This window comes from Chiloscyllium punctatum, chromosome 11, assembly GCF_047496795.1.
Source record: "Chiloscyllium punctatum isolate Juve2018m chromosome 11, sChiPun1.3, whole genome shotgun sequence".
In the NCBI taxonomy this organism is placed as follows: Eukaryota; Metazoa; Chordata; class Chondrichthyes; order Orectolobiformes; family Hemiscylliidae; genus Chiloscyllium; species Chiloscyllium punctatum.
In genome coordinates this window covers 70,075,473-70,096,078 of record NC_092749.1, presented here as the reverse complement: position 1 = coordinate 70,096,078, position 20,606 = coordinate 70,075,473, and the positions used below count along the sequence as shown (strand labels likewise).

At 39.0% G+C, this 20,606-nt stretch overlaps 1 protein-coding gene across 4 annotated transcripts in view; it reads left to right on the top strand.

Moving 5' to 3' along the window:
• usp34 (ubiquitin specific peptidase 34) overlaps positions 1–20,606 on the top strand; it is a 367,536-nt gene that overhangs the window by 235,664 nt on the left and 111,266 nt on the right. For all 4 annotated transcript variants that reach the window (XM_072581002.1, XM_072581003.1, XM_072581001.1 and 1 more), the window contains 4 exons: positions 6,249–6,304; positions 6,403–6,523; positions 8,690–8,873; positions 16,775–16,938. In XM_072581002.1, coding sequence (XP_072437103.1) covers positions 6,249–6,304; positions 6,403–6,523; positions 8,690–8,873; positions 16,775–16,938 — 525 coding nt within the window. The remainder of the gene's footprint in view (positions 1–6,248; positions 6,305–6,402; positions 6,524–8,689; positions 8,874–16,774; positions 16,939–20,606) is intronic.

Genomic DNA, 20,606 nt, shown 5'->3' with positions numbered 1-20,606 from the left:
CTGTCATTTCCTGGGACGATAAGTGCGAGAATAGAGTGGGCAGTAAATTCTCTGTAGGCAAGTCATTTTCAGTACTATTTCAGAAATTAGAAGTGCATCATTTGTGATAAAGATATAGATTTCAGGACCAGGATCTATATGAAATTCCGGTTGTAGCTCTGTTTTCTGCAGGCTGAAAAGCAAATTGTTTCCTCCACATGTATATCTAAGCCTTTATTTCAAAAGTTCATCTGCTTTCTGCAGATGATCAGGGTTATTTAAAAGAACTTACTTCTCATTGTTTTTTGTACATGTAAAGGAAGATATTTGATCTCCACCTCAGGTTTCATTTATACAGACAGGATCATCATTCATGAATTATAGGAGAAAGTTTTCCTCAGCTAACAATTTATGGTGCTCTTGGAGCTCTGACTATTTTTGTAAAAGGAAGACTTTTTCCTCCTATGTTGTATCTCAATTCATTTTATAAACTTCTTGTGAACACATGCTGTCTCTGCACAGGACGTTGGGAAATCTTATGCTACCTCTTTTTTTCATCTTCGGAAGCTTGATAGTAATGTGTAATTAATAATAACTGTGCTTTTAACTTCACTGTCTTTTTGAGTTACTCAGTTCCAATTCTTGTTTAACTTTGACCTGTTTCAGCCCCTTTTGATACTTGAATTCACAGCTTCACCAAGGCATTCTATTTCTCTATAATTTGTATGGTTTCTACACTGGAAAGACATTTGGGTGTTGCCATAGCTTGCTGGGAAGACACCATTGCAGTCTTCAGCTGCCACTTACGTAGATCCACAATTTCTGAACGTTAAATAGTGGAATGATCCAATTTAGACATAAGCATATCCTTTCTCCTGAATAGCTTTTTTATTAACTTCTTGTCACCATTTTATTTCCACTTTGCCTGAGAAAAATATCTTATGGTCCTCGGAAGTATCTACTTCTTAGACAGTTACAACCTGGGTGATGGGTTTTGAAACTTTCTTGGTGAAATTTGAAATGTCCTATTGCTTTTTCAGCAAATCACCTCATGATGGCCTATCTTATTACGGTAAGCATATTGTTCAGCATTGCTGGTTGGGCACGGTTGGCATCGATGTGGAATTTTCATGCTGGAATGCAGACAAGAATTGAAGATGGGAATGGCATCCTGTTCCTTTGTGGTTGTTGTCTTCTGGTTGTGTTAATAGACCTCTGATTAATGAAATGGCTTGAGTCAGAGTCAGCGTGCTGACCGCAGGGAAATTCTCTGTCACCTGAAATAAGAAATCTGTTCTGCTTACAAAGTTCAGCCTATCTGGTATTCATACTTGCGGAACATTTCAGAGAACACCTCTGGGACACCCGGACCAACCAATCCATCCACCCCTTGGCTCAACACTTCAACTCCCCCTCCCACTCCACCAAGGGCATGCAGGTCCTTGGACTCCTCCATCGCCAGACCATAGCAACTCGACAGTTGGAGGAAGAGCGCCTCATCTTCCGCCTAGGAACCCTCCAACCACAAGGGATGAACTCAGAATTCTCCAGTTTCCTCATTTCCCCTCCCCCCACCTTGTCTCAGTCCCAACCCTCGAACTCAGCACCACCTTCCTAACCTGCAATCATCTTCCTGACCTCTCTGCCCCCACCCCCACTCCGGCCTATCACCCTCACCTTATCACCCTCACCTTAACCTCCTTCCACCTATTGCATTTCCAATGCCCCTCCCCCAAGTCTCTCCTCCCTACCTTTTATCTTAGCCTGCTGGACACACTTTCCTCATTCCTGAAGAAGGGCTCATGCCTGAAACGTCGATTCTCCTGCTCCTTGGATACTGCCTGACCTGATGCGCTTTTCCAGCAACACATTTTCAGCTATCTGATATTCAACCAATATACATTGCTTAGAGTAATGTCCGATCTTCTTTAGACTGTGAAAGTTCAAATAAAGCTTCATCCTGCAACCCTAATATAATGTGGTCCATGTAGCCTCTCTATTCACCTTCCATATTGACAATCATATGTAAAGTGGTTTAAATCATTTATCATTTGTAAATCATTTGGGAAGACATTGGCCTAGTGACATTGTTGCTTGACTGTTAATCCAGAGACCCAAGTAATGTTCTGGGAATCCGGGTTCAAATTCCGTGAGACAGATGGTGACCTTTAAAGTCACTTAAAAAAAAAGACTGCCGATTGTTGGAAAAATCCATCTGGTTCATGAATGTCCTTTAGGCCAACATGTGACTTCAGATCCACAGCAATGTTGTTGATTCTTAACAGATCTCCAGGCAATTAGGGATAGGCATTAAATGCTGCTGTCGCCAGCAATATCCATATCCTGTGAGTGAATTTAAAAAAACTGTTTCTCTTGTATTTTGGTGTGCCAATTAATCTTGTGTTGTCTAATGCCACTTCATCTTGAACTGAAAAATGTGTTAGACTATAAGATACAGGAGGTGAAAGTGGGTACTGCAGATGCTGGAGATTAGAGTGGTTCTGGAAAAGCACAGCAGGACAAGCAGCATCTGAGGAGCAGGAAAATCGATGTTTCAGCAAAAGCCCTTCCTGATGAAGGGCTTTTGCCCGAAACGTCGATTTTCCTGCTCCTCGGATGCTGCCTGTCCTGCTGTGCTTTTCCAGAACCACTCTAATCTTGACTGTAAGGTACAGGAGTAGAATTAGGCCATTTAAGACCATAAGACATAGGAGTGGAAGTAAGGCCATTCGGCTCATCGAGTCCACTCCGCCATTCGATCATGGCTGCTGAGCACTTCAACTCCACTTACCCGCATTCTCCCCATAGCCCTTAATTCCCCGAGACAACAAGAATCTATCAACCTCTGCCTTGAAGACATTTAGCATCCCGGCCTCCACTGCACTCTGCAGCAATGAATTCCACAGGCCCACCACTCTCTGGCTGAAGAAATATCTCCGCATTTCTGTTCTGAATTTACCCCCTCTAATTCTAAGGCTGTGTCCACGGGTCCTAGTCTCCTCACCTAACGGAAACAATTTCCTAGCATCCACCCTTTCCAAGCCATGTATTATCTTGTATGTCTCTATTAAGTCTCCACTTAATCTTCTAAACTCCAATGAATACAATCCCAAGATTCTCAGCCGTTCCTCATATGTTAGGCCTACCATTCCAGGGATCATCCGTGTGAATCTCGTGGTCCATTTGAGTCTGCTCCACAGTTTGATCATGACCGATATATTTTTTAACCCTATTTTCCTGACGCCTTATAACTCTTCATCTCTTTACTCATCACGAGTCTGTCTATCTGTCTTAAAGACACTCAATGACTTCCCCTCCACAATCATCTGTGGCAGGGTTTCACAGATTCACCATCCTTTGACTGGAGAAATACCTCTTTGTTTCAGTTCTAAAGTATCATCCCTTCACTCTGAGACTATGCCTTTGAGTCTTAGTCTCTTTCACTAATGGTAGTATCTCTTCCACCTCCTCTCTATCCAGACTTCTTAACATTCTGTAAGTTTCAATGAGATCCCCCTTGTCCTTCTAAACTCAGAACTGACCTAAAGTCTTCAACTGGCCCTCATGTGACAAACCCTTCATCCCCAGGATCATTCTTATAAATTTTCTCTGGACCCCCTCTAATGCTAACACATTCTTTCTTAGAAACTGTTCACAATATTCCATGTATGATCTGACCAGAGCATATACCGCCTCAGCAGTACATCCATGCCCTTGTATTCTAGCCCTCTTAAAATGAATGCTAACATTGCATTTGCCTTCCTAACTCCACAATGAAATTGCATGTTAACCTGAACAGAATCCTGAACTCAGACTCCGAAGTTCCTTTGTGCTTCAGATTTACAAAGCTTTTCCCCATTTAGGAAATAGTCTACATCTCTATTCTTCCTACCAAAATGCAGAACTGCTTGCTTTCTCACATTGTATTTCATCTGCCACTTCTTCACCTATCCAAGTTCTTCTGCACCTTCCCTGCTTCCTCAACAGTACCTGTTCCTCAAAGCTTTAATTATATTATTGGATGTTGTCATTTCAGGTGAGAATGTTGACACTGCTTGAGTGCAAAGGTTTCTTGGCCTTGTCATGGTCTGATTTTTGATTTCGGTCTGAAGCAGTGTGGTATCTGCTAAACCCCATGGTTCCAATGTACTGACTCATCAGGACCTTTTGTATGCTCCTGCAATTTTGATGAAAACAAAGAACTTGCCATCATAGCTGCAGAGCTATGGTGATTGACATCCTGCTTTTCTTTCTTATGCAGTTATCTCTCCCCACAAAGATTTATGTTTGACAGAAATCTAACAATCACTGATCAATTTTCTTGGTGCTTGCTGAGTACCTAGCTGTGTGGTTTCTCCAACACTCTTTTTTTAGCTTTATCATGGGCTTTTTCTCTTTGCGGATCATTGTTCTGGTAGGCTCTGAAGTCTAGCTCAGTTTCTTGCCACCGTGTTTCTCTTCAGGTTCTATTTGCCCACCCTCCACCTCCTACTGGACTCACCTTGTCTTTCTTCTATAGCACTCTGCTGCCTCTGCTTTTTTCTTCCAGCCATCTTTGCCACTTGCCTTTTGGTTCTGTGTGTCTGGTCACCATCAGTCACAGTACTAACATACGATCTGTGCTATTGTAAGTGAACTTTAAATAATTGTAAAGAATGGATGGTATAAGAGAACCCTTCCTAATCAATCTCCAATTCCTCATAATCTGACATCACTGACATTTTTGGTAGCTGTTCTTAGAGTAGATGTGTAATTAACCCTTTGCCTCTTCACGTGGAGAAGTCCGATATTTTCCTTTCTTCTGTTAAGCCAGTATTGAGGCATCTGGAATAAACATTGTTGACTTCTTTCTGATTGTGTATATCACTGTGCTCTGGTTCATCTGTCTTACTTGGGCAACTGTACCCACGGATGGTAATGGAGAAGTCTCGGACATTGGCTGTAAGGTATATTTAAATGAGACAACTATATCAGATTTTCTTAATTGGTCTATGTCGTACTCTCCTAATTTTGGCACATGTCCCCAAATCTCAATGAAGATGAGTTTGGAGGGTTGACATGGCAGTGTACCTCTGGTCAGAGACCAACATTTAGGTCATCTATCTGATCTTTCTTTGACAGTTTGATACAACTCAGTGGCTTGCTAGACCTCTTGAAAAGGGCATTTAAGAATCAAACACAGTGCTGTAAATGTGGAGTCATATCTAGTCATATCTGGTAGAGCAGACTGAATTAATACAGCAGATTTTTCTTTTTCTAAAGGCTACTGGTGAACCAATTTTTTTTTATTTTAAACACATTCTTATTGTTTCAAGATCATTAATGAGAGTTTTTATTCCTGATATATTTTGCACTTTAGAAAAAATTCTCTAGCTGCAGTGGTGAGTCTTGAACTATTTCTGCAGAGCATTTTTTCAGGCTTCTGGATTAACAGTCCAGTAATATTATAATATGCTTCCATTCCCTTTTATTCAACAGTATCATTTCACTTTTAAATTAAATTTACATCAGTTTTAACAAAAATTTAATAACGTTTGTTAATTTCTTTATTTGAAAGCAGCATTTATTTAACTCCCAGCATTTAAAAGTATATTGTTGCAATCTTATCTTCATTATGTCATATAATTAACTTTACATTGGTATGTTGTGCGCAGTTTTTCAAAGTCATGGTCTTTGAGCTTGAAGTATCCACTGGATCTGCCAGAATTTATACATTTACAGTTGGATTTATTGAATCAGTAGAAATTAGGTAACTTGATAATGTGTTAAATGTCACAAGGAGTAATATCGTAGAGGTATATCCTTTGGTTCAACATGAATGATGGCAGAGGATTTTTCACAGTATTTACATCATTGTTAATTTTGAGTAGTCTTGCAGCTATTGAATCATACAGTTTGTTTAATGCAGTTATTCAGAGAACATTATAGACTGCTCTTGGTAGAGTCTCAAGCTTTGTGCATCTGATTTTAATTGCTACACTAATAGCCACCATGCCTTGTAGTTCTTGAGGCTATAAACCCTGGAATTCATTCCCTGAACCTTTCTTACTCTCAACCATTTTTTGTCCTTTTTTAATAAACATCATGAAACCTACCTCTTTGACCAAGCTTTTGGCTATATCTGATGTTTCCTTATGAGATGTGGTTTTTAATATTTTTTTAAACTTAATTCTTCTCTGAAGTACCTTTTTGAATATTTTGCTACTTTAAAGGCATTGTTATGATTATGTTGATTATGTACATATGTTATTATCAATTTTTTTCTGCAGACAACACTGCTAGATTTGGATGCCTTGGCAAGACATCTTGCTGACTGCATTCGCAGGTTGGTCAACATAAATTTAAAAGCTTTTCTCAGGATTGCATTGTTATTGTATTATTGCATATTTATTTCTTTTCTTTCCCTTCCCCTTTTTTATGTAGCAGGGAAATCCTTGATCAGCAGGATAGTAACATTGAAGATGATGGACTTACAGGTCTTCTGCGACTTTGCACGGTGGTCATAAAGCACAAGCCTCCATTTAAATTCTCTCGAGAAGGGCAGGTAAATGAAAATAGCATTTTAGAGTGATAAAGCACAGTAAGTGGCCACTTGGGTCGATGTGGATGTATAACCACTTTAATTGAGCAGCCTTGTTTGGTCCTCCATCATTGCTTTACGTTAAAGATCCTTGAAATACATCATGCTTAAATACCTGTAGAAGTCTCATTCAAAATTATTTATGGAATCTACTTCCACTATCTTATTAGATAGTGAGTTCTTGGCCCTAGCAACTCTGAGTGAAAATGTTCCACCTCCTCTCCCATCTGTTTGGAGGAATTTGGTGTACTAGGGATATGTCAGTGGACTAGCAATCCAGAACCCCAGGCTGATGTTCTGGGGACATAGGTTCGAATCTCAGTTTGGCCAATGGTGCAATTTGAATTCAATAAAAAAAAACCTGTAATTAAAAGAAGAAGGCTAGACTAATAGTGACCATTGATCGTTGTAAAAGCCCACCTGGTTTTCGGGAAGGAAATTGGCTTTCCTTACCCACAGCAATATGGTTGACTTGTAACTGCTGTCTGAGAATTGGGGGATGAGCAATAAATGTGGGCCTGGTCAGCAATGTCCACATTGCATGAACAAATAGAAAACTGTTCCATTTCTGATGAGTTAGAACCAATGACCACTAATGGATCCACGCGCCAAAGGGATTTTGTTTTCCCTAACTTGCTCATCAAAACCTCTCTTCTTCAAAAAATGTTGAATAGTTTATTACTTAGTCCTCTTTGTTTTGAAGAAAAATGGTTCTGACTTTTCTAATCCCCTCAAAACAGATGTCCTTGATCTCTGATAACATCTTAGCCTACTGTTTCTGTACCCACTTCAGATCCTTTACATCTCCCTAAAGGATATATTGAAAAAGACCTGGATTGTCTTAAGTCTCTCATCTTTTAGAATGACCATGTTAGTTTCAGTTCTTTCATCTGTAAATCGCAAAACTTTTTTTAAAAAGTTACATTCTCAAGTGAACTTTAACAATGTATAATGTATCGAAGGTGTGAGTTTCCCTGTGTGAGACCATCTGTGCCACAATGGTCAGACTGATTCTAATCTAAAAGACGGATTTACAGAATCTTTTATGGATTCATGCAGTTTTTGAGCAAAGCAAAATGTAGTTCTGCAAGTACAAATTCACCCCACAAACTTATGTGTTTCAAAGAACTGAAAACTTTTCAAGAAAGGTCAAACATAAAGCTTTTTGCTGAGCGTATAATAAAATTACATGTAATTTTATGGAGTGAGTTTGTACTTGCAGAATTACATTTTACTTACATGAATCCATATAAGATTCTGTAAATCTGTCTTTTAGATTAGAATCAGTCTGACCATGTTGGCACAGACAGCCTCACCGGGAAACTCACACCTTCAATACATTATCTGGGCCAACATGACACCCATTGTTAAAGTTCAATTGAGAATGTAACTTTTTTAAAAAAGTTTTCCGATTTACATATGAAAGAACTGAATCCAACATGGTCATGCTAAAAGATGAGAGACTTAAAAACAATCCAGATCTCTTTCAATATATAATTTCAGTTACATCACACTGGTAAACAGTTGCTATAAATTCTGTATCTTCCAATCTTATTCTCCACAACCACCTGATGAAGGAGCAACGCTTCAAAAGCTAGTGGTTCAAAATAAACCTGTTGGACTATAACCTGGTATTGTGTGATTTTTAACTTTGTACAGCCCAGTCCAACACCGGCATCTCCAAATATTGAAACCAAGTTGGTCATGAGGTAGGGGATGACAAAATCCAAAGAATGAAAAGAAAATTATGGGTGAACTCAGTGAGATTTATTTAGGTTGTTCATCTTGTAATTTTTCAAGTTATGTAAGTATTGCTTATTGTTAAGAATATAATTCTAGTAATTTATTGGCTAAATAACAAAAATAAGAATGAAATAAATGTAAAATTGGAATAGCCAGCATGTGCAGCCTAATTATAGAGATTAACAGTTTTACTGTTGGCAAACAATAGTGTTGTGTCAGTTAGGATGAAGTACGGAGCAAGAATCATATCCATTAAAACGATATTGTTTAAATCTGTATAACCAGTTTACAGATACATATGCACATTAGTGTGTTTCGTCAGCTCATTTTGTTTGTGCTTGCTAACTACGGAGATCCAAAGCAATATTTCCTGTGCTTTTATTGTAGGAATTCCTAAGAGATGTGTTCAATCTCCTGTTCTTACTTCCAAGCTTGAAGGACAGACAACAACCAAAGTGTAAATCCCATTCCTCCAGAGCAGCAGCCTACGATTTGTTAGTGGAAATGGTGAAGGGCTCAGCAGAAAACTACAGGCTGCTACACAATTGGGTGATGGCACAACACATGCAGTGTAAGGAAGACTTGTAAATGCATTTGGAAATTTTTAAGTGGCTAATTTCAAAGAACTGAGAACTTTTCAAGAAAGGTCAAACATAAAGCTTTGTGCTGAGCATATAATAAAAATAGCTATCAACGGGCTTAGTACTAATCAAAGGTGACATTAATTGGCTATCGGTTTTATAGAAACGAAAGATCCTGCTTAACAATGTCCCTTAATTTTGAGGGAGCAAAATCCCATTCCACAGTGGTTAATTGTTTTCTTTTGATAAAAAGGGTCATGAGGACCACCAGTCTCTGCTGCGGTTCTGTGGCAGCACCCTGACCAATTAGAATCTATCTGCCTGAACTGGGAAGTAAGATTGACAATTAACTATTCGTGTTACATCTCTATGCTAACAATGGCCATAATAGTCAGCAGCATCTTGTTATGTTGTATAAATTAGTGTCCCTTTTTCTCCCGTTTGTTTCTTGCATCCTGGTCCTGATGAATGCAAGACAAAAAGCTTTGACTTATTGTCTCCTATCAGCAATGTATAACTCTTTAATTTGTAACTAGCATTAGAAAAGGTTCCTCGTGAAAGGCTAATAGTTAAAAATCAAAACTGTAAGATTACTGGTAAAAGTTTTACATGAATTTGAAGATAGAAAACAACAAGCACTTTTGGTGAATTATACAGAGATAGCTGGATGCAATAAGTGTAGTGTCCCAGGTGTCCATATTGAAACCATTATCATTTCTAACTGGCATCAATTAACTTGGGTTCAAGCACTCGAGACAAGTTTGCTAAGTTTTAGTGATTATCCCAAAGCAGGAATTGAAAAGAATTATAAAGCAGTTTGGACAGGATGAACAAAGGATTTGGAATTTAATGTAGAAAAATGTGAAGTGCCGCACATTGGGAACAAAACTGGATAATGCATTCAAAAATGGTGTAGCAATTAATATGGGTAACCTGAAGAGAAACCTGGAACTTTATTGAATTTAATATTCATCATTCCCATTCAATTTAGAGCAGCAGTCAGTAAAATTATTTGAATGTTGAACTCATAGCTAAAACAGGGAAAAAGTGAAGACTGCAGATGCTGGAGATCAGAGCTTAAAAATGTGTTGCTGGAAAAGCGCAGCAGGTCAAGCAGCATCAAAGGAGCAGGAGAATCGACGTTTTGGACATAAGCCGTTCTTCAGGAAGAAGGGCTTATGCCCGAAATGTTGATTCTCCTGTTCCTTTGATGCTGCCTGATCTGCGCTTTTCCAGCAACATATTTTTAAGCTCATAGCTAAAACAGTAGAGTACAGCCAAATGGAAGTCACAGACAATTTGCACAGTTCTCTGATTGATTAAATCACATCCTGAATATGATATCCATGTGCAGTGGCCCAGAAACAATTGAGATTCAATTACTGGAGGCACTGCAGAGAAGAACTTGTCCTCTGTGACAAGAATTTGAAACATGAAGAAACACAGAGGAGCTCAACTTTTCATCTTGCCAAAGAAATCTTTGAGACCAATTCCTTTAGAAATATTCAAGTTAATTTTTGACATAAAACTGGAATATTACAGTAAATCATGAGAACAAGGCAGAGAGATGAGTGTTTAATTTGCTAATAAAAAAATTTGTGATTGATGCCTTGACTCTTTGCGTTATCCTCACCACTAGCCTTCCCACCTATTTTTTGTCATCTGCAAACTTGGCGTCAGTATGTTCACTTTCCGTACGTAAATCATTAACATTGTAAACAATTGTGGCACCAGCACTGATCCCTGTGGCATTCTAATTAGTTACCGGTTGCCATCTGAAAATGCTCCCCATATCTCAAGTCTCTTCTGTTGGTTAGCAAATCATGTATCCATGCTAATGTACTAACTGCAACACAATGTACTTCTATCTTCTTTAGTACGATAATGTGTGGTATTTTATCAAATGCCTTCTGAGAATCCAAATATATTACATTCACTGTTTTCACTTTATCTGTTTTGTTTGTTACATCCTCAAAGAATTTTAGTAAATTTGTCAACCATCATTTCCCCTTTGTGAAGCTATGCTGGACTTTGCATGATCATGTTATATATGTCTACTTACTATTATATTGTTTATTATAGATTCTAACATTGTCTGTGCAACAGATGTTCGGAAGCCTGTCTCCTTTTCCTTTTTAAGTAAAGGTGCTACATTGGCAGTTCTCTAGTTAGAGTCATAGAAATGTACAGCATGGAAACAGACACTTGGGGGTCCAACTTGTCCATGCTGACCAGATATCCTAATCTCTTTTGCCAGCATCTTGCCAATTCCCTCTTAAACCATTCCTATTCATATACCCATCCCAAAGCTTTTCAAATATTGCAATTATACCGGCATCCACCACTTCCTCTCTGACAGTTCAGTCCACCCATGTGTCATCCTCTGTGTGAAAAAGTTGCTTCTTCAGTCCCTTTTAGGTCTTTCCCCTCTCACTTTAAACCTATGCCCTCTAGTTTTGGACTCCCCTATCCTGGGGAAAAGACCTTGGCTATTCATCCTATCCGTGCCCCTCCTGATTTTATAAACCTCTTTTAAGGTCACCTCTCAGCCACTGATGCTCCAGGGAAAATAGCCCCAACCTACTCAGACTTTCCCTGTAGCTCAAACCCTCCAACCCTGGCAACATCCTTGCAAATATTTCCTGAACCCATTCAAGTTCCACAACTTCCTTCCTACAACAGGGAGACCAGAATTGAACGCAGTATTCCAAAAGTGGCCTAAACAATGTCCTGTATAGCCACACATGACCTCCCAACTTTTACACTCAATGCACAGACCAATAAAGGCAAGAATACCTTCACTCTACTGTCCACATGTGACACTACTTTCAAGGAACTATGAACCTGCACTCCAAGGTTTCTTTGATCAGCACCCACCAGGACCTTACTATTAAGTGTAAAAGTCCTGCCCTGATTTGCGAAATGCGACACCTCACATTCATCTAAATTAAACTCCATCTGCCATTCCTCGGTCCATCTGATCAAGGTCCCATTGTACTCAGAGGTTATCTTTTTCACTATCCACTACACCTCCAATTTTGGTGTCATCAGCAAATTTACTAACCATACCCCTTTAATACACGTCCAAATCATTTTAATAAATGACACCAAGCAGTGGACCCAGCAACGATCCTTGTGGCACACCACTGGTCCAGTCTGAAAAGTAACCCTCCACCATCCTTTGTCTCTAACCTTCGACTCAGTTCTGTATCCAAATAGATTGTTCTCCATGTAATCTAACCTTGTTAAACAGTCTACCATGAGAAACCTTGTCAAATGTCTTACTGAAGTCCATGTCGATCACTGCCTTCATCAATCCTCTTCATTACTCCTTCAAAAATCTCAACCAAGTTAGTGAGACATGATTTCTCATGCACAATGCCAGTCCCTAATCAGTCCTTGCTTTTCTAAATAATGTAAATCCTGTCCCTCAGATCCTTTCCAACAAGAAGTCTGGAGCTTTTCCTGAATCTAATGATGCATAGAAGATTACTGCCAGAGTGCATTCACTATCTCTATAACTGCTTCCATTAATGTCCTAAAATGCATTCCATTAGGTCAGGGAACCTATTGGATTTTAACCCCTTTAGTTTTCCTAGCGCTGCATGTTTAGTGATAGTTACATGTTAAATAGGACTGAGTCAGCTCTGCTTCATCAAGAGGAGGCCATACCTAACAAATCTGTCAGAAGTCTTGGAAGAGATAATGAGCAAGTTAGACGAATGAGAGGTTGTGGGCGTGATCTATTTGGGTTTTGATGGCCTGTGGCAATGTCCCACATAGGAGGCTGCTAAATAATGTAAGAGCCCTTGGTGTTGGGGCAAGATCTGGCATGGACAGAGGATTGGCTGCCTAGCAGAATCAAAAGTCCCATGACACATGATTGTAGTCTGATAGGTTTGTTTGAAACCACAAGCTTTCAGAGCCCCTGTTTCTTCCTTAGGCAATAGTCCGTCACTGAATTTATAAGTAAAAGATCAAAGGGTCATAAAACTTGTGCAAATGTATTGAACAAACCTGGATGACTATTAAGCCTTTAATCAGTTAGAATGGAGGTGCAGGTTTCGAGTGATTAATATGCAAATCCCAGAATTTCTTTCAAGTCACTGCCCCAAGATATCAGGTTTTATCAGAATAAAGGTGACACCCCGGTCAAACAATGTATTTTAGAATTTTGTATATGTCAGACTGGTTTTATTTCCAAAGTAGGAATTTATAAAATGCCACATTGACTGTCAACGGATCATATGCTTTTTGAATAAAATAGAGTGTATCTGCCAATGCATTGTTTCATGTCCCAAAGTCCGCCTTGGAGGGCGTTTACCCAAAGATTTGTGGCTGAATGTCCTTGAACACTGAAGTGTTCCCCCATTGGGAGGGAACACCCATGTCGGGTGATTGTTGCTTGATGTCCATTCATCAGTTTTCATAGCATCTGTTTGGTTTCACCAATATGCCATGCTTCTGGACATCCTTGCTTGCAGCAAATGAGACAGACAATGTTAGCCGAATCACATGAGTATCTGACGTGCACATGGTGGGTGGAGTCCCCACTTGTAGTATCCATTGTCTATGCTTTGACATGTCTTGCAGGAGTTGTCATGATAGCATTATATGGTGTGTTCGATGTTCTGAAGGCTGGGTAGTTTGCTGTGAACAATGGTCTGTTTAAGTTTTGACGGTTGTTTGAAAGCAAGAAGTGGAAATGTAGGGAAGATCTTGGCAAGGTGCTCCAGGCTGCAAAGAACACTCACGTACTTTCTCTCTCAAGTGCCCATGCTCGCTCTCACACTCCCTCACATTCTCACTCTCAAGCACAGACACACACCCACTCTCCCTCACACATGCATATGCGTACACTCTCTCATACACATGCATTCACATACACATCCTCTTACATGTGCTTGCTTCCATGCGCACGCACATGCACATATAAATCCATGAGGTGAATTTGTATTTGTACATATATTCTATTTTATTCGAAAAGCACATGGTCTGTAGACAGTCAGTTAATGTGGCATTTTATACATTCCTACTTTAGAAATATAAACAGGTTTAAAACATGGCCTCATGCCTAAAATACATTGTCTGACTAGAGGTGTTACCTTTATTCTGGTAAAACCTGAAGTTATCTTGGGGCAGTGACTTAAAAGAAATTCTGGATTTACATATTAATCCATCTAAACCTGCACTTTCATTCTAACTGATTAAAGACTTCAATAGACATCTAGGTTTGTTCAATGCGTTCGCACAAATTGTAATACCCTTTGATCTTTTACTTATAAATTCTGCGACCAATGTATTCTCTCTCAACGAGCTGCCTGAGGAAGGAGCAGGGGCTCCGAAAGCTTGCGGTTTCAAATAAAACTGTTGGACTATAACCTAGCATCATGTGAGTTTTCATTTTATCCACCCCAGTTCAACTGGAACCTCTACATCATGACTAGCAGAAGGCAGAGAGTAGGGATAAAGAGTTCTTTTTCAGGATAGCAGCCAGTAACTGTAGTTTCACGGAGTTCCGTGTTGGTAATCTGGATGAGGAAACTGAAGGCATTGTTGCTAAATTTGCAGGTGACACAAACATAGATGGAGGGACACGTAACGTCAAAGCAAATACACTGCAGAAGGACATGGGACAGGCTAGGGGAGTTGGCAAAGAAGTAGCAGATGGAATAAGTTTGGTAAGTGTGAGGTTATGCACTTTGGTAGGAACAATAGAGGCATGGACTATTTTCTAAATTAGGAAAGGTTTCAGAAATCTGAAGTATAGGGGGACTTGGGAGTTTTAGTTTAGGATTTTCTTAAGGTTCAGTTGGCAATAGGGAAGGCAAATGCAATTTTAACATTCATTTCAAGAGGGCTCGAATACGACAGCAGAGATGTACAGCTGGGGCTGTAGAAGGCTGTAGTCAGACTGTAGTCTACCTCATTATGTTCACTGTTTCCGATGGGATCCTTTTACTCTGGCATTGTTGTAAGAAACCCGTCTCATTATTCATTGCCAGATCTAAAATAGTGTGTTGAGGTGGCTGACTACTGGAAGTTCGGGATCATTTTTGTTGACAGAACATAGATGTTCTGCAAAGCGCTTGCACAGTCTGCATTTCTCTTTGCCAATGTGGAGGAGACCACATTGTGAGCAGTAGAATAGATTGAGTAAATTGTAGGTGAATTGCTGCTTCATCTGGAAGGTATGTCTGGTGCCTTGGATAGTGAGGAGAGGAGAAGTAAATGGACAAGTGTTGCACCTTCTATGATTGCAAAGGAGAGTGCTGTGAGGGTGTGGAGAGGTGTTTGGAGTGGGTTAGAGGGAACGATCCCTGCAAAATGCTGATAAAAGGAGAGTAAAATATATGTCTGGTGGTGGCATTCTGCTGGAGACTGTGGCTTATGCGTGTTCAAATGCAGATGCTGGTGAGGTGGAAAATGGGGACCAGATAGATCCTGTTAGTGTTGTGGGAGTGAAGACAATGGGTGAAGGCAGGAAGTGGGTCAAACGTGAATAAGAGCCCTGTTAACCATGTTGGTGGGAAATTCTTGGTTGAGGAAAAAAGTGGACATTTCTAAGGCAGTTCCTGCAGAAGGTGGCTACATCAGAACAGATGCGAGAGAGAACTTGAAGAATGGAATGGAGTCTTACAGAAAGCAAGAGTCCAGGTTATTGGAGTTAGTGGGTTTTTAGTGGCTTTTGGAGGCCAGCCTGCCTGCAGAAATGTAAACACAGCTGTCGGGGAAAGGAGGAGTCAAATACACAGGTGAAGGTGGGAAGAGAAGGGAACTTGGAAGTGAAATTGATAATTGTTTCAGTTCCGAATGAGAGAGGCAAATAGGAGTGATGATATTATCAACATAATGGAGAAAACAAGTTGCGAGAAGTGACTCTAGTAGGAGTGGAACAAGCAAGGTTCCATGTATTCCACCAAGAGATGGGCATAATTAGGAATTCCTAAATTTTGAAGTCTAGAAGGAATAGCAATACAGATTTCTTACATTTTGGGGAAACTTCAAGTTGATGATGTTTACATGACAATATAATTGTGCTGCAAAGCACATGTGGGTGTAAGACGGCTGGGGATTCAATCTAAACTTGAAGACTGAAAAAACTGAAAGATGAAGAAGTTCATTGCAGACTGCAAAAGGATTCACCCCACTTCTGTTACTCAGATGTTAACAGAGATGGACTAATGAAGCCTCTGGGCAGTAGTCATGACCAAAGTATTGATGGTAGATGATTAAGCAGTGAAGGTGTCATTTAGCCCAAAGGGAGATGACTGGATTTTACTCTGTTAATGACCATACCAGACCAAGATTAAACGTAACATGAATGTTACCTTCCACTTATCTACCTAATTTGAGATGTTAGCCAAGTCCTCCTACCCATTAAAGGTTGTCTCTGAAGTTGGCCATGCTGTACAAACGTTCTCAATGTGAATAGAATGTTGTCCTTTTTGCATACTTCCAACTGCTTGATGTTCGGTAGCAAAACATGCATAAAATTATGCTCTGGTGAATGCTCCAGCATTGTTGTTTAAAGCATTAATACCATGGGGTAAATTTTATCTTGCCTGAATTTTCTCATCCTCAGCATGTTCTACCTTTGCATATTTTAGTTTTCAACATTTCGCAGACATTGCTGGTGGCTAGAAGCAATGTCACGTTTATTTTTTTTAATTCTCACTTTTTTCTAATAGAAATTCTCATAATGCTTTAAAGACAAAAAGTTAGTGTTGTTTCTATAATGTATTTGATCTCCAAAAGAATAGAGCTTAAATAAAAGATAAAATTATGATTTGCTTGCATTTTTCATTGAGTTGTACAAGTTTGGTACAATTGAATATGAACTGTGGCAAAATAATTTTGAATTAAACTCCACTTTTTTTTTCTAATATAGCATCTCATGCACCATACAAGTGGGATTACTGGCCTCATGATGATGTGCGGGCTGAGTGTAGGTTTGTAGGTTTGACAAATCTTGGAGCGACCTGTTACTTAGCTTCCACAATCCAGCAGCTGTATATGATACCAGAGGCCAGACAGGCCATCTTTACGGCTAAAGTAAGTACTGTTGAAATATGACGTTTAATTCATATATGTAGTAACTTGAGTCTGTTGATTAATCTATCAAGAATTAATCCAAAAGTTAAAGTATGTTAAATGAAAGAATGTTGTTATAAGCAGTAAAATTTGCAGCAACCATGAATGTACTGCAAGCGTTCCTAGGACAAAGATGATGCTGCTAATCAAATCACATGGCAGGGTAGAGACAAACTTCTGAGTATTAACTGCCCATCACTGAAGACTATTACTTTTTCCCTCCAGCTGTGATGATTGAAATACTATTAACAATGTGAAATTTATAACTTTAGAAGGGGTTCAGCTCAATAGGGTACAATGTTTATTCCATTTAGGGTGTAGGTTTGCTTGCTGAGCTGTAACCTACAGCTCAGCAAGCAAACCTACACCCTAAACCTCAATCTGAGCTACAAACCTTGCAAAAAGTTTATTCCATTCATAAGACACGAAGATTGACCAGATTGTTTAGACAGGAAAAATATAAAGCAGCTGTTCCCTCTTAGTTCAAGGGTAAATAACAAGGAGGCATAATTGTAAAGTGAATGGCAGAAGGTTTAGAGGGGATTTGAAAAGTTTTTTTTCATCTAGAGAGTGGTGGGAATATGGAATGTATTGCCTGGGAAGGTGGTAGAGATGAGAAATCCCTTAACTTTTTAAGTACGTGGATGAGCACTTGAAGTATCACAAAGTTCCAGCATATGGGCCAAGTGCTGGTAATTGGAATTAGTGTAGATAGATTGGTGCACACTTGATGGGTTGAAGTTCATCTTCTATTTGACTCTATATGAGTGATTGTGGCTTGGTAGTTTTATTAAATTTGCATCACTGTATTGCTAAAGTATTCCTACACGGTACTCTTCATATGTTCTAAGGCATTTTCTTCCAGCCTCAGCATAATTGTCTATTAACCCTTCTTCATGAGTAAAAATAGGAACAGTTTAAATAATATTACAATGTTTCAAACGTTAACTGGTATTGTTTCACTCTAAGGCAGACATGTTTGGGCAGTTAATTTAATTTGTTTCCATTTAGTTTTGATGGATTACATATCTAGCTAACTAATTCAGGAAAGTGATTGTTTCAGAATCTCCATGTTTGACAGTCAGCTGCACGTTCACATAGGGACCACAGCAATTTATTTAACGTGTGCATGAGCATTGTTGTGGTAGCATCTGCTTATGCACAGATGCATCTTGCCAAAGGAGGGTTTGCTGTGACATGTTGGGGATTGTCTGCGCAGGCAGTAATAGTCTTTGCCGCTCATCTTGCCATTGAGGGCATATATTCTGAAAAAATTTTAAATACTTAATTTGTTATGGTTAAATGTAAATTTTAAGCTTTTCATCTTTTTTTCCCCTTTGATTTTTCCTTGAAAAAGGCAGATAATACTGTTTGCCTCAGGATTGAGATTCTGACAGTTCACCAATGGAATTTCATTATTTGAAATGATCTTTTGACAGCCACAGTGTTTTGCTTTATTTTTCATGTGTATGATCAGACACTGTTTTTTTTCCTGTTTGTATCTGATCTCCCCTACATCTTTGGATTTTGGAGAAACATCAGCAGATTGGAAAACTGCCAATGTGACACTGCTACTCAAAAGGGGAGGGAGGCAAAAAGTGGGTAACTATAGGCTTATTAGCCTAAAAGATATTCCTGTTGAGGGAGAATGCAGTTTGGCCTAGGTGAGTTTGTTCCTGCAGTCAAATCTTGTGCATGGCACATGTTTAGATTGATTTGTGAAGATTTTGAGCTGCTAGTGTATTTAAAGCTGCAATTGTCCATTCTACCCCTCACAGGGGGAATTGTAGAAGGAGGTAATGAAATCTTTTTTGTTTGTGTTGGAACTAACCGGATGAAATTTGAAAGGGAGTGAGAGCAATTTTATTTGAACATATCGCCTTGTGCCATCTATTCAATATTAGTGTCTGTCCATGTGTTCTACTATTAATTTTAGTGAAGAATGAATGAGGAATTAACCTGTTTTTGTGTGGTAGTGCCAGTATTCTCTGAAAGCTAATGCTGGTAAGCTGTCTAATCTTATTTTTTTTAGAATAGTTTCAATTTATTGCTTAAACTTTTAACAGTAAGTTCCCAATTTTTTTTACTTCAAATTTTTTTTTTAAATGTAAAGTGAATTATTAAGTCGGCTGTACACAATACTTGGGTACTTGATTTACTTGGCAATTTTCTTTTTATTAACTTCCTGGTTGTTTAGAGTTCCATGGGCAGTATTGTTCAGATGTCTTGAAATGTCAAATGTACCTGCAAATGGGTGTTGGCACGCTGCTTATTTTGATGAAATAGTTGAATCCAAGCCTGCTGTGCAATGACTTAATATGGTCAACTTGGTGGTTAGTGTTGAAGAAAAGGCAAGGAAGAAACCTCATAGAATAGGCAAAGCAGCCAGAACGTTTGTATCAGTTATCCAAGTGCTGGACCATTTTCCAAATGTGCAATAGTTAAACATGTAAGCACTGAACTCTTGCATGGGATATAATTTGAATTAGTTGTATTACATGTCCTACAAAACTTTTGACAAATTTCCACAAAGGAGATTGAAAAACATTGTTATAAAAATAGATGGAAGATGAAAACTGACTGAACATAGGCATAGAATAGTTGTTTCCCTGTGAGGCAGTCTAGAATGGGAATTCATAGTTTTAGGGTAACAGATTTAAATCAGAGGTGAGGAGGAAATTTTTCCCTTAAAAGGTCATGGATCTACAGAATTCACTACTCAGGGTGCATATGACAGCAGAACACTGAATAAAGTTAAGCAAGAGATGAACAGATTTTGAATTAGTCAACTTAATCTTAACCAAAGCGGATAGAGTGGAATCAGTAGATGTGTTGTATTTAAACTTAGGGTAAGAGTTGGAGATAGTAAATTAGCATGGATAGAGAATTGGTTAATGGGCAGGAAATTATGAGTGGGGATAAGAGGTTCTTTTTCAGGTTGCTAACCCATGACCAGTGGGTTCCTGTGCTGGAACCACAACTGTTTACAATGTATATCAATGACTTGGAAGAAGGAAATCAGTGTCTTTTTGCTGATGACACAAAAATAAATAAAGACAGATTGCAAGAAGGATAAAAGCAATTTACAGAAAGATAGGTTAAGTAAGTGGGCAAAAAACCGGCAAATGGAATATAGAATGGGAAAAGGTGAAATTGTTTATTTTGCAAGGGAGAACAAAAGAACAGTATTATTTAAATGGAAGAAAAACTGCAGAAAATTGTAACATAAAGGGATTTGAGAATGTTTGTGCAAGAAATGAAAAGCTAACATACATGTGCAGCAGGAACGCAAAGGTTAATGGAATGTTGGCCCTTCTTTCAAGTGGATTAGCATATGAGAGTAGAGAAATCATATAGTAACTGTACAAGATGCTGGTGAGACTGCAGCTGGAATACTGAGAGTGATATTGGTCCCTGTATTAAAGGAAAGATATTATTTCATGGAGGCAGTTCAGAGAATATTCATTGGGATAATTCCTAATATGGAGGGATCGTCTTATAAGCAAAGCTCACAGAGGTTGGGACTCTTCTGACTGGAATTTAGAAGAATGAAAGGTGATCTCATTAAAACATATAGGACTCGAGGGGATTTGACAGGGTAAATGCTGAGAAGATGTATCCCCTCATGG